Source organism: Rhea pennata, chromosome 3 (genome assembly GCF_028389875.1).
Source record: "Rhea pennata isolate bPtePen1 chromosome 3, bPtePen1.pri, whole genome shotgun sequence".
NCBI lineage: Eukaryota > Metazoa > Chordata > Aves > Rheiformes > Rheidae > Rhea > Rhea pennata.
Genome location: NC_084665.1, coordinates 112854338 through 112868825, shown reverse-complemented (window position 1 = coordinate 112868825; position 14488 = coordinate 112854338). Strand labels below are relative to the sequence as shown.

General features: G+C 35.7%; 1 protein-coding gene across 2 annotated transcripts in view; it reads right to left on the bottom strand.

Moving 5' to 3' along the window:
• Window positions 1-153: 153 nt before the first annotated feature.
• ASAP2 (ArfGAP with SH3 domain, ankyrin repeat and PH domain 2) overlaps window positions 154-14488 on the bottom strand; it is an 87816-nt gene continuing 73481 nt past the window's right edge. Inside the window, exons 22-28 of one of the 2 annotated variants that reach the window (XM_062573013.1) lie at window positions 12390-12645; window positions 9676-9837; window positions 8586-8754; window positions 7167-7234; window positions 5951-6060; window positions 3655-3777; window positions 154-2710 (exon numbers count right to left, since the gene is read on the bottom strand). In XM_062573013.1, coding sequence (XP_062428997.1) covers window positions 2636-2710; window positions 3655-3777; window positions 5951-6060; window positions 7167-7234; window positions 8586-8754; window positions 9676-9837; window positions 12390-12645 — 963 coding nt within the window. In that variant the 3' untranslated portion in view covers window positions 154-2635. The remainder of the gene's footprint in view (window positions 2711-3654; window positions 3778-5950; window positions 6061-7166; window positions 7235-8585; window positions 8755-9675; window positions 9838-12389; window positions 12646-14488) is intronic. The other variant, XM_062573014.1, reaches the window with a different exon arrangement.

Here is a 14488-nt window from a genome sequence, read left to right as displayed (position 1 = left end):
CAATCCTCACTGTGCTGTCTACACAGTTTCTACGTTCAACTGAAAACCCACAAGGTGTGTATTTGTGTTGCTTGTTTGTGTTCATTGTTTTACACAGTGGAAAGAACAACTTTGCCTAAGCAACATGAAGTTAAATGACAGAAGTAGCCAAAGTGATTTTAAAAGTAGTTTTATTTTTCCAGCCCTTTGACTGGTTAGCAAGAGTAAAATTTATTAATCATGCTCTAATTATAAATCACTGCATCCAGGACATTGAAAATAAGACTTGATTTTAGGTTATACAATATATACAGTTGCTCTGCAACTAAACAAAATAAAAACAACTGAATTGAATATTATACATCTCATAGCATTCTAAGCTGCATTTTTAAATGTCATCTGCTCCTTTTTAAACAGTTAACACAGCAACCTAATAGTCTATCTATTAACAGATTTTATGAATCATGATTTTAATCAGGTTTGAAAAGTTGTATGAAATATGCCAAAATTCTGGACTTAAAATTCTTCATTTTATATTATAAATAGATATCTACAGGTTCTAGAATTTTTTTTTTTTTCTGCCAGAGGAGCAAACCTTGAGAAAGCATTATTGAAAACCTAGGGAAATATTTTGCTTAGCTGCTCTTTATTGGTCCCTAAGATTTTATCTGTCTGCACAGTTAGTGCTATTACATTGTATTCTAAAAGTTTCCTGGTCTGAGTAACTAAGCTAACAGGTTTGTGACAGTTGAAAGTGTATACCTCGTCTAGCAGAACTAAAATTAAATTCGCATCATTGTTTAACTTGATGAGTTGTTACATATACTATAAGATTCTGTGTTAAAAATACTGTACATTAGGAGATCTGTGCAAAATAATATGCCCATTTACTCTCTAGACTCTATCAGGGATAGAAACATACAAAATAGTGTTGCAAACTGAACATACCAGTAAGTGAATAAAACTAGTGCTAAACTATTACTCTAATATTTTTCTGGGAACTTTGAAAATACAGACTAATTTGCTTCAACTTGCAACAAAAATATCTTAACATTCCAGTTTGTTCCCCGTTTATACTGCAGCAACAGCATCTAGAAAATGAAAGTTATATGTATACTGGGCTGTACCCATACATTTCAGAGGCTATCAACCAACTGTACCATTTAAGAAAGGTGATGTAAGATCAGTGTTGCTCTTCCAGCATTAATGCAATGTGTTTTTTTTTCTCCAAATAAGCATGTGTATTGGCCTTTTTTCCATTGTTACACCTAAGGTGGCCAATTTAAACACCATTTGTCAGAAATTCAAAGTTCTCTTGACAAACCTAGAGATACACTATTCACAATATGCAATCAAAGCCAATGTAGACATGGATTTTAGGATTCTATCCTAAGCCATCAGATGTTTTGTATTCTATCAGTCAACTGGGAATTATCATTGGCCTAGCCTTTGTTCACAAATTAGCAAAACAAATTCAACAACAGTGTAGCTACCATATATGTGGGTATATTATATAAATAGAGTGAGTTAGCAAACTATTACTGTTTGCAAGGTAGTGGCACACAAATTTTATAAAGTAGAACATAATGTAGTGTACTTGTGAGGTGTCAGATAACTTATTGACCAAGGATAATTATCTAAGTGTTCCATCAAATATGTTCACTGAATGAACACATTGCTGGATGATTAAGAAGATTCAAGAATTAAAAAAAAATCTAAACATTATAATGATACAACTGTAAGAAATGTTCTGCAATCCATCATCATAGCTAAGTACATTTCAGGAAGTGCAGTTTTCATATCTTTGAGTTAATTTAGTAACTCAGGAATATTGCCATAGTTTAGTTAACCAGCAGTAGTCATATTGAATGACTAAAATGGATGTAACATATATAAAGAACATTTAAAAAACAGGTTACACACACATGCAGCATAGAAAATGAAACAGTCTCAAGCTCACAAAATTAGAACTAGAAAGTTCAACAGCTAACACAGACTTCAGATAATTTTAAGCAAATATCTACATCCATTCTGAAATAAAGAAGTTTCTCCTGTGGTAAACTGAACACTTTTTTTACCTGGCCAAAGACACCCAGTTAAAATAGTTTCTTCTGCAATAGCTGACATCCTGGATGAAAGCCAGTATGACAAGATGCTGAGTTAGTCCAATTTAGAACTACTCAGCAGCTTACAAGTTTTGTTTCCAACGCTTCAAATGATATTGAGAATTGGATAAATTCACTGCCCTGTTACAGATGCACACAATTTCTCTGACTGGGGAAGCAACACTGAACGATACATTGTCATGTTACAAAAGGCAGAATAAAATTACAGTGAATCCACTGAAAAGAAGATTCATAATATTTTGATGTTCGCACATTTATATGGATTTTCATTGCTAAAGCTTTTCAGTTCACCTTGAAAAATACAGGAAGAGGGGTTTTTTTTAAGTGTAAACTGCACATGAGAAGTTTTTACATAGAAAAAAAGTTGTATAAGTCCCAAAATCAAAATGATGGTAATAAAAGTTAGCTACAGTACCTAGAACTTGGGCAGTGCTCTGGCAAGATGTTTGCAGATAGATGAAATGAAATAGAGAAAAGCTTATTTCTGTGACTGCTGGAAATGAGAAGTGTTTCCATTTATCAGTAGCAATTTAGTCAACAATAAAGTGCACAAATGATACAGGGAAAGCTCCTTTCCGACTGGGATCCCCATCAATGTGACCAATCTGAAAGAGTCAGGATATTTTTCAAGTTAGTCTCAAAAAGGCATTACAACATCACCAAAGTGAATACCAGCGACCTTCCTGCCTGTAATGTCTGCTGTGGTGCTTTTTATTTTGCTGAAAGGCACGAAACATTATCAGAAAATTCAGTGTCTTGAGGTGCATTTGCTATTCAGCTCTAGACATTTTTCAAATTCTTTTTTATCCAGTTCTTTGAAAGTAACACCTCTTAAAGCAATACCACAGCTGCACCATTTCAGCACATTTCAGAATGCCTGGCAGCCCACGTTCTGCCTGTGTTAAGTTGCTTCTGCTTCCCCCTGCTCAACAAGCACTGAAAGGTAAAAGGATGGATCAAGCTTCAACAGATCTTAAGAGTTTGAAGGTTTACAGGAATCATTTGGGGTTTATACAGCATTACTGTCATTTCAGATGTAATTTGGAGCTCTGTTCTTTGCAGTTCTTTACAGTTAGAATAAGGCAAGTGTTTGCATGCATAACAAATTTCTAAGATTTTGCTTTAGTTAATGAGACTCTGGAGTGTTAAATAGTTGACAGCTGACAGAACAGAACATTCCTCAATCTTAGGAACTAAAGAAATTAGGACAATACAAAGCTGTCTCCTGAGGACCCTCGCACATCTTCGAAACAGCTTCTTAACTAGCTGACACCTCCCCCGAGAATTTCCTAATTCACACAGACAATGCCCCTGTGTATTGTGAACCCCACTGATCAGATTTCTGAATGAGGAAAGCTAAAAAAAACTGACCTTGTTTTTTTTTTTTTTTTTTTAAAAACAAAATGAATCTCTGGAATAGCTTTTCTATAAGATGAAACGTTAATTCTGTTATTTGGAAATCCAAAGAAGAACTTGTGAAGTCAGTGTCCACCTCTAGATTTCATTTATTTCTTTCAAACTATGTTGATGGAAAATACAAAATACTCACCCACCACTCCTGATCTTCTTCACCATCAACTACAATGATATCTCCCTCTGAAAACGTTAGCTCATCTGGGTTATCTGCTACACAGTTGTAAATTGCTTTTACCCTCTTGGGTTTTGTTTTTGACTGAAATATAAAAATATGTAAATGTAAATAGCACAGCAAGGCAAAAACAAAACAGACTGAGAGCTGAACTAAAGAAAGCAGCAGAACTGCTTCCAACTGTTGTTTTCCTTTAGTTACAGTTCAGCTACATCCTTTATGCTGAGTGCTCATGCTTCAGGGTGAGTTTGGCAGCAAACAAAACCCTTCAGAACTGTTAAGCCACCAAGGTGGGCCAGGTTTCCCTTAGTGATCTTCCACTTTGGCTCACCTGACCCTGCCTTCAGAGCTTTACACCACTGCAGGACGTACATTTTTATTCAGAAGATGGACAGATCAAGAAAAAGTGCTACAGAGCAAGTGTAACAGCAGCATTATGAGAAAGAGGCCGGAATCACCTGCAAATATGCCCCTCCTTGATTTACTAAACTTATTTCAGCAACATACAAAGCATCCAGAATGTCCTCTGCCTCTTGCAGTGTTTTGAAGACTGCAGGCCACAGGAGTGGTCTGTCACCTCTTCCAATGTGAGAGTTCATGCTACTGCTCAGTAAAGAGCAGCAATATTCCAGAATCACTGTGGGACACCAAGCCTGGTTTTATTCTATTTGAAATGATGCCAAAATCGCTTTGCTCTATGACAGTATCCACGATCCTGGTCTCATGCCTCTCCCTGTGCAGTCTGGCCCGTTTCCATTCTGTGCTATGTACCGCTGCTGCATGTGTCTTCCTAATTAGTCAGCAGCCTTCAACTGTATCACAGCAATTCTGCTATGCACTCCATCTCAGTCGAGTTAGTTGAAACACAACCTTCTTTTAGCCCAAGAAGGAAGAGTTTCTCACTAGTAAACAGTGACATAATTACCAACTTCAAAGAGCAGTAACTATAGGTATTCCTCATTCTTTAGAAGGCAAGGAAATTACAATAGTTCCCATTCCTGGAAGACTAAAATCTTCCAGGAAAGTTCTCCATATAGCTACGATATGGTTTCAAAAATACATAATAGACAGAAAAAATGACTCATCAAGAATTTCACACTTCAAGAACATGCTGTTGGGCAAATGCAAACCTATCTCTATAGGAGATACCTAAGTCACTGGCTGCATGCATGCATATAACTGGACCTCTTTTTTCTTTACTCAGAAGCACTTTTGCAATCATCATCTAAGTCTGGGCTGGCCTCTTGATCCTCTGACATGGGAAAGATGCAGCAAAGAAAGCTGGAGTATAAGGCTAAATGGAGTGATTTAGCCAAAGGGCTTTAGCCAGACTGATCTTGCTAAAGCTCTTTAGCTTAGGGGTCCTTGACTAAATCCTCAGTAAGATGCTTTAGCTAGACTGATTTAGCTAAAGCACCTTAGCTAGCTCACGCTCGTGCTAGGTTCCCCTTCCTTCTCTGACTTGTATCATAAGGAAATTATCCAGCTGATATTCTCAGTCACACAAAATTCACCCTACCAAATCCCTAGAGATATCTGGAGAGTCTGACTCATTCTTCATATTATATACAATTAACATTAAGCAGTGGAGACACACACTGTTCCTAAATACTAGTCAGGATAGCTCATTCACTCATAACTAAAGCAATTTGTTCTATAACACAAAAAGGAGGAAAGGACAGAAAAATACTACAGCTCTTAATTTATACAGCAAATCAGGTAAGCAACTGATTCAGAGCTGACAGATGTGTTGAATGGATGTTTCCAGTGCTCCCACCTGAATCCCAGAGCACATAACAAAAACTGTGATTAGGGTCCAACAGCTTCAGAGAGTAAATATGGCAATTCCCTCAGTGCACAGAAACAAAAAGAACTGTGATTCCATTTGGCACTAATCAGAATATTACGTTTTATTGTGGCCTAAAACATGAAAAGACTATTTTGATGAAAGACAGATTGTATATTCATCACATTCTCTGCTTTATGTCTTTGGTTATTGCTTGTTTTTCATTATTGGTTTTGTGGTTTTTGAATTTTTTTTTTTAATTCAAAATTAGACACAAATATACAGGAAATGCAAGAAAATCAAGAGGTATTTCAGAAATACCTCTTACAAGTCATGCACGTATTTAACAGAGGACACAGTCTATTTTTCACACGTACACATTCTACAAAACAGGACAGACCATTGCATCAAAATTGTGTTTGATAGAAGATAGACAATTTAACAAAATCCTAACTCAGATTGTCTACTTACTATTTGTGATTTCCTTGGCATTGGTGCTGGTGGTTGGATCTGTGCCAAAGTGTTTGCTGTGGAACTAGTTTGTGTTACTGGAATTTCACATACAGAGGAAGATTCTCCTGCTGTTAAAATAAGTTAGACAATTTACTTTTAGACCTGTTTTTAAAAAATTTAACTGACCATAGAAATTGAAATCAAATTCATTATTCTTAACTAGAAGACATAAAGCAATTTTATACCCCCTCAAGTATTTAATTCTTTAGTGGTTCTTTCTAAGTAACTGAATGGAATCTTTCTGTCCTTTTCCATACCATAAAAGCCTCTTTTCCAAAAGACTATTACCTACGATCTTCAATATTACAGTAATGCTAAAAAAGAAAAAAGTCTGTAAAATATAAGCAGAACAGAACCAAATACTATCCCATTTCCCCATCAACTACACTACAGTTGTGTTCTTGTAGAACTTTTATTTCACTAGTAAAGACCATCTCTATTAAAATGCTGTACCCTTCCTGAGACTCCTGACAATGCCAGCAGATAGGCACTAGTAAAATCCCTGCTCTGTGGATACGTCAAATGGAAATAAAAAAGAATCAGAGTGATACCCAAAGAAAATAACTATATTCATATTTATATACATACATGCACACACACAAACACACACACACAAACACACACACACTGAGAGGGGTGATTGGGTAGGAGAAATTCCACTACAATCAGTCCAGACTCCATGCAAACTTTACTTGGGACATCTTATTGAGATGAAATTATTGCAATGTCCTAAAACAGTAAACCATTGCTAAAAGAACAATATCAATTTGCAATTCAGTTCATTTTAAACAAAATTTAAAATGATCTTATATTAGCTTTAGACTTTAAAACTATAAATCACTGCTTTCTATTCTAAAATGGCTTTTACCCTTGCCTGTTATTTTGCAATGACCATGCAAACCAGAGTAAACTAACTAAAATTTTCATACTGTATCCTTTGTTTGGGTGGCATTTCTTATTAAATGGCCCTGTTGACATCAATTGGCCAGCAGCTCTGGTCATGCAAAAGAGCTTGAAGCATTAGGGCCTATACAATTAAGAAGAAAAACAACAAGAATGTTGGTCCTCACCATCTGATTAAATGCACAGGGTAAACAACAACAAAAAAATCCATCCCTCTTAGGTTGTTACAACAAGAGTAGAGTTATGATAGAATAAATCTCTAAACCTTTACCAGGTTGTTGTAGAGACCCAAGTCCTCTAGACTGCCCTTTGTTTGTTAAGCCAGATGATTTCTCAGTCCTGTGCAGAAAAAGTTCAAAATTCATCAACTTAAGAAGCAAACAAGAATTAACTGCAACAGTTCAAACTATTTTCCAAATTACAAAATTATTGTCATGTCTTTAATATGTTCTTAGAAATATGGTGACAGCTATTTTGCTTTTAAAATACTCCTTTGTTTCCTTATTTTTGAGTAGGCCAATCATAAGTTGCAGTTATAAAAATGTAAGGCGGAAGAATACTATAGGTTCAATTCCTGCAGTTTCTATAGAGTAACTTTTATTAAATTCTGAAGATCCTTCCATTGCTATTTTAAAATTCTTAATTCTTAAACTAGATTTTTTTTAAGCTGTCATGAGAGGAGGAAAAGAATAATCCGACATTTTGTACAGCTTTGAAAACCTCCACTTAAATTTTTTTTTCCAAGATCAGAAAGTCTTATTTCTTCCAATTTTTTCTCATAGGTTGTATTTTCTACACTTCTAACTACTCTTATTGATCTCCCCTGGTTTCTGCTTCAGTTTTGTATCTTCATTTTACTGTAATACTCAAAACTGAACACAGTACTCCAGTTTATGCATTACTGATATTGAGTTAAGTGGAATGATTAATTCATGTATCTTGCAGGTTATGATCAAACAATACCTTTTCTCTTTGCCTCTTCTGCAACAGCACAAGTCTTCTGACTTACTTGTATTTATGAATCACAGTCTTCTCACAGATCCTTCTCTTTAAGGACTTTGGCCTAACTGTACTTTGCTATTCTCCATATTTCATTTTTATAGTTGATTGTTCTTAAGTACTAAGTGTTGTCTACTAAATGACATCGTTCCTCTCCCCCTGACTACAATTCCAGTCTCTCAAGGATACTTTGGACCTAACCCTGTCTTCCAGTATACCTGTCCCTCCTCACTTTGTTTCCCACAAATTTAAAAAACATGTTCTCTATTCTAGGTCTCTCTACTCCTGCCATTTATGAAAAATTGAATCGAACTATGACAGCCTTATGAACAATAAATAGCAGAACCAGATATAATATTGTATTATCTCTTCTTTTTTAGATAATTCTTATCTATTAAGAATTAGAAATGAATAATCCTCTATAACTTCCTATTTCCATCATGGCTAAACATTCTGTAGATATACAAATCATACAATCTTAAATCAATACACTGTCTTGTTTTTATCGCTGAAATTCTAAGAATATATGAATGAACAGAGGCCAGATACTTATGGAACAGATTCTATAACACATCATTGGCAAGAGACTGCATGCTTTGTACAGGACATGCATGTTACATAAAGTTAGTAACAATTATGAAGTATATGCACTAAATGACACTAGAAAAACCACTAAAATGACATCAGTTACCCAGGAGTAGGTTTTCTCAGAGAGATTCTACTAGGAGGTTGTGGGGGCAGTGGTGGTGGGGTTGGCTTAGCTTGTGGAGGAGCTGGTTGCTGTTTAGATTGCTGGTTCAAAGCTTCTATAATGCTAGCTGTCTTTGCAACCGGAGGGGGTGGTGCTGGAGAAAGCACATCTACAGAAAAAAGTTAGATAGTGAAACAGAATTAAAGTTCTGTTTACCATTTTGTTTCTTACATTCTCATCCATAGATCTTCCTGTTACAAGATTTATCTTCATCAAAGAAAAGGGTTTTTTTAATCAATTGCAATCAACAACTTAAAATGAAAGCAGTTCTTCCATTGGAAGAAGGAGCTCTTTGAAAAGAGATTTCCCTTTTCTTTCAAATATTAAGAATCAGAGATCTCACAAATACTTCAGTTCAAAGCATTAAAGTACAAATGAAGAAAATTCTCAAGTCTCACCAAAGTCAGTCATAGTCTTAAACGGCTGGCAAGCATATTCTTATATATTTAATAAAGTGCTAATGTTGTTTGCTCTATCAAGACCTTCAGTTTATGCTTTATGGAAAAGTAATTGAGCAAATGCTATCTGAGAAATTTTATGAAAAGGAACTTCTTTCTTTGAAAATCCTGTTATGATTAATATCTATTAGAAAAACCCTCCACATTAGGTCTAGTAATTAATTAAAATTTCAACTGAATTCTTGAAACCACAACAAACAACAAGCTGGCAATGCATTAAAACATCTTTTTGCATTCCTGTGATCTGCAAGAATAAAGCATAATGCGGAGATTCAGCTTCAGGCCTACATGTACCACTTATTTTTACAACTCACTAGTGAGATGCACCATTAAAACTATACAAAAAGTGGAAAATGCTTCAGTAATAGATGGTCTTTCCTGTGGACCCTGCACTACACCACACAGTCCTCACTGGAACATCAGAGAAGACAGTTCATAAAAAGTCACTGGATGGGGACGATAGGCCAAAGCTACAGTCACCAAAAGAGGAAGTATGAGTTGTGAAAATGGAAAAATAAGCCAACCATGATTAGATACAGCAGAAGGGAAAACAGGGGAAAGTGGAAACATACTTGTAGATGTTACACGCAATGGCGGCACAGGGGGATGAATAGCTGGTGGATCTGATGAAGATCTCTGCCTGCTTATACTTTCCACTCCTAAAGAATTTGTCCTCCACAATGCATTAGATGAAGAAATTGTGTGAATACCACTGCCAAGAACTGAAGGCTGAACTAAAAAGAGAGGAAAATACTGTATTATTATATAGCTTACTCTGAGCACAAAGTGTTACTATTTCACACCCGTGCTTTTAAAAATGGTGCATCTGTACACTATATTCCCCAATAGGAACCACTGTCACCCCATTGGAATGCCAGAACAGAAACCAGAGACTGCTATAAACAATTATACAGAAGTTTCTGGTTGAAGTCTTATTAACTCTTTACCTATGTAAAGATTTGTCTCCAAACATTCCTTTAAAATATGTTAATACTCGAAAAGGCAGAAATTTCGCAATGTGAAGACAGAAAAAAGTCCTGTTACCCTCTTTAATCCCTGACTGGTAGCTCTAGTTGTCTGAGGAACTCCAAGGAAAAGACCTGACTCTTCAGGAGCATTAGCAGACATTGCTGACTTAAAGAATAACATCAGTTTTGACTCAAAATTGAACTGAAGTTGTAATTCCAAATTTCATCCTAACAAGAAGCAACTATAGCTGAAATGAGTCAATTACAAAGTATTGCTTCTTCAGGGTCACCTAGATTATAGTTCTCAGGCTAAAGAGCTGCCTCCCCATTTCATAAAAATGCCCTACAGGTTTTCTCTATAAAGCCAGTATTTTGCACGTATCTTATTACATCACTTCTCCCTACTCAGGGCATGATCATCTTATCAAGAAAAGATGAAACAGAGTAAAGTATGAATATCAGGTTGCATGAAAAAAGCACAAAAGGTTCAGAAGATCTGGAGAACAGCCTAAAGCTAAAAGGATAAAGGAATAATAAATACAACATAAGCATAATAACAATATCAGCAATAAACAATAAGCCAAGATACTAGCATGGTTTTCAACAGAGAAGATAAAATAATAGGGTAACACTCTGCTAGAGTGAAGAATATCGGCTAATCATCTCTCTAAACCAGGCAGCATGCTTTCCTGGCATAAGCTACCCTGTGCTAGTGCTGACAAGTCTAGGGTTGAGAATGAAATTAAAATGACACTCTTTGAAAAGTGTTATTTAATGATGGGCAAATGGTGGGTAAAATAATACGACAGGCCATAGGTAAAATAATATCAAAGGGAAAAATAGTAATTTTAGCTATCCAATTATATTACTAATTTAAGGATAGTATCTAACAGTTTAAAAGATTGTTTAAGTCCCTTCACAGCCAAGGGAAAGATTTCATCAAGAGGTGAATTTTCCTGTTTAGAGTGGTGAGCATTGCTTTCCATCAGGTAAAAAGAGAGCCTGGATATTTAGCTTAGACTTAGTGTAAAAACATTAGATGAAAAGAATCCCACCTTGGTTAAGGAGCATAGTTCTATGTGCTGCTAAGCCTTTCCAAGCCTTATGCTTCTCTTTCAAAGTAACAGAATACCATGCTGTTCTATGTTCTCACTTTTTCTGCCCACAGAATAACATATATTTCAATCCGACATTCCTGTGACACCAACAACTGAATTTTCATATTACACAGATTTGCAATCTGCATCTCATTCCATTCTATATTCTAACCTCTGACCCGTGCTTCCAAAGGCAGAAGGCACTCACACATGCCCGTAACACTACCCACTCATATCCCCACTTATTGGGGCCCAAATTACAGCAGCATTGAAAACCATGCGTTTACATAGTCCCTTTTCTTCAACTTAATTTTACATAAATTAATGTAAAATTAAATTCATTAAATTCATTCACATTTAAATTAATGAGAGATGCTAGATTAATACAAGCATTAAAAACAATGAAACACACCAAAAATGTACTGTATAAAGATGACCTATACAAATTTTTCTGCCCTTCTTCTCTGATATGATCTGAAGAAATTATACGTGAAGACAATGAAAGGTTACACTATTGACTACAATGGTAGATCTTGCAAGTGGTCTTTCCGAACTGGGATATTTACCTGTACACTTTACATTGGCCTGCTGATCAGGGCATAATCAGCAGTTACAGGCAGCAACATTTTCAGTCAGCTACCAATTCCCTAAATCATCCAGTTCTCCATATTATGACACTCATACTTTATTTCATTTCAACAACCTCCTAGCACATATTTAAGAGGAGTGTCTTTGCAAGGTTAAAATCTCTCCTCTTCAGTATATGCTTTCCACTCTCCTGGATTAAAAAAAAGGTACATTCTACAGCAACAAAATACTATGGAAATTTTACACATTAATATTTTAACTGTGACAATGACATCTTCAAGAAGTGGAAGCATGAAAAGATTGAATGCAAGCAAAAAGTGCTTCCTGAACTAAATCAACTGCAGCTCTTCTTCCCTCTTTTTTAATGAATTGTTTAGCTTTATTTAGGTTACTTGGACATAGTTTTCCTATATAGTATTCTATACTTTCTTTTCTTGCAGATATATGGAAAATCAAATTCAGAATAGGTTGTGCAGATGCACTTCAAGTATATTAAAAAAGTCATCAGTAAATTCTTCCACTACTTACTCGTGTAAAATAATTGTACCAAAAAAAAAATCCCTTGAAAATTTAAGAAAACAATGCTACTATCCCATCCTTCTAGCATGCAATGATATTTCCTAGCACTAGTACCTTTTCCAATATTCCTTGGAGGTAGAGGAGGTGCACTACTTGTAACAGGTACTGCAGGTTGAATGGGAGGTGGACTTCCACTGAGTATTGCTCCATATGTTTCATTCTGCAATATACTTGGCATAAATCCTCTTTGTTTATCCTTAGCAATGTTTGCTGCATCTCTTGCCAAAGATGCTACATTAGGCTGAAGTTGGTTTGATCCCAGCTGATAGAAGCTGACAGGCCTGTCCTCTCTCCGATTCGGGCTAGGTTGCTGAAATACAGTAACAAAAGTATGCACTGATATCATGTCATTTTACTTAGAAGAACAGTTACTGGAAAGAAAAATGACTTCTAAAATGCATTTTTGTTGTTTTTAATATGTATCCTAAAACCAACATTCCTCTTTCTTCAAGACAAAGTAACAGTACACACTAGTGTTTTAAATGTGAACTGAATTTCAGAAACATTTTTTTTGATTTTCACTTCCTATATTCCTGTAGGACATATACTATATCCTATATATACAGAGGATACATAGACACACACATCTATTGATAGTAAAGTAATACAGACAGACTGGTCAAGTAAAGTTTTCCTGCATAAGAGTATCAGATAATATTTTCCCCAAAAAATAAAAAAAGCAACTGAAGTTCATTTTGTGATGGTTAGACCTCATACAGATGACCATCATCTCAAAACAGAACAGAGTTGCATCTTAGAATTTTACCTATAGCTCAACCTACCACAGATTAGGAGCCCGAACTTCTCAGGAACTCTCTTTAGCCCATTAACAAATAAACAGGACCAGTTAAGGGGATTACTTTAACTGGCAGCTGGGACAGAACATTGCTCTTCCCTTGCGCATTATCAAATGAGCTCTAATTAGTTGTCTTTGAGATGTGCAGCAAGTCATCTGCTTGCTAGGCACATTTAGCATTATTTTTTTTCCTTTTTCAACAGTAATCACGATAATTATTGTTATCAAATGATAATTAAGATAGATAGAGTTATAAATACATATGGACATTGCAGGAGTGGGTTGTAACATTCCAGAGCTCAGAGAGCGTAAATATGCTTTCAGATATAGTGTTAGATAAATACATAGCTGATGTATTGTGGGTGTGAAATAAAAAGAACCATTTCTAGTAAAAGTAATTAGGCCAAATAAACATTTACATAAACAATACAGCAATCAATTTTCCTGTGAATATATTTAATGCTTACTCTGGATTGATCATTTAGGACCTTTAGTGAGGTTATAGTGCAGCACAATATTTCAAAGAATTATCAGAATGATGTATGTGACAACCAGTTGGGTTAACCCCTACCTTCAGTCTCCTTTTGCTGACCTCTCCTATCCTAGTTCTGGTATTCAACTCAGCTCCCACTTAACTTCTGCTTTCTAAACCAGCAGAAAATTATTTTCGTTTCGTTGAATTAGCTTTTTACTAGTTTAGCAAAATTAAATCAAACATGTGCCATAATGGAGACAAAAGAAGAGCTGTCCCCAGGCAGTGGGGGACAGCAGCAGAGACCAGTTGGATTATCTTAGCCTTCATAAGGTAAGGCTCCCTTTTATATGATAAAATTTTGGACTAAAAGAGCAGCAATTTCAGAAATGACCCTTTCTAAGTATTACAAAATCTATTCAATTGCTTAACCAGTAAGACAGAGAAGCCCTCTAGCCAATAGCTTGACATCTATAAACAGAACTCTGATGTGATCCTAAGCAACAGCAATATTCATCAAAGCATTCAAAGTACTCACAGACACTAGTCTGTGATTAATAGTCCTTAATCTCCTTTCAAAGGTCCCTGTGGTATAAGTCCATTAATAGTAGGCAGCGAAGTACCAGTTTCATTACTTTAGCCCTATTGCTGAGTAGCAGATAATTTTTAAGAGGTGGCGCTCAGGGCCAAAAAAAAGAACACTGAACTACAGAAGGCAGCTAGCAACAATGAAGGAAATGTAGGAAACCCAAATCCAGTAAAAGTCAAGCATCAGAGTAAAATAGCGCTCTTGGGCTAAGGAGAAAAGACATGGAAAGAAGAATGCTATGCAGATTGAATATGGCAAAATTTTCAAAACATTAAGTCAATTCAGTAATCTGATGG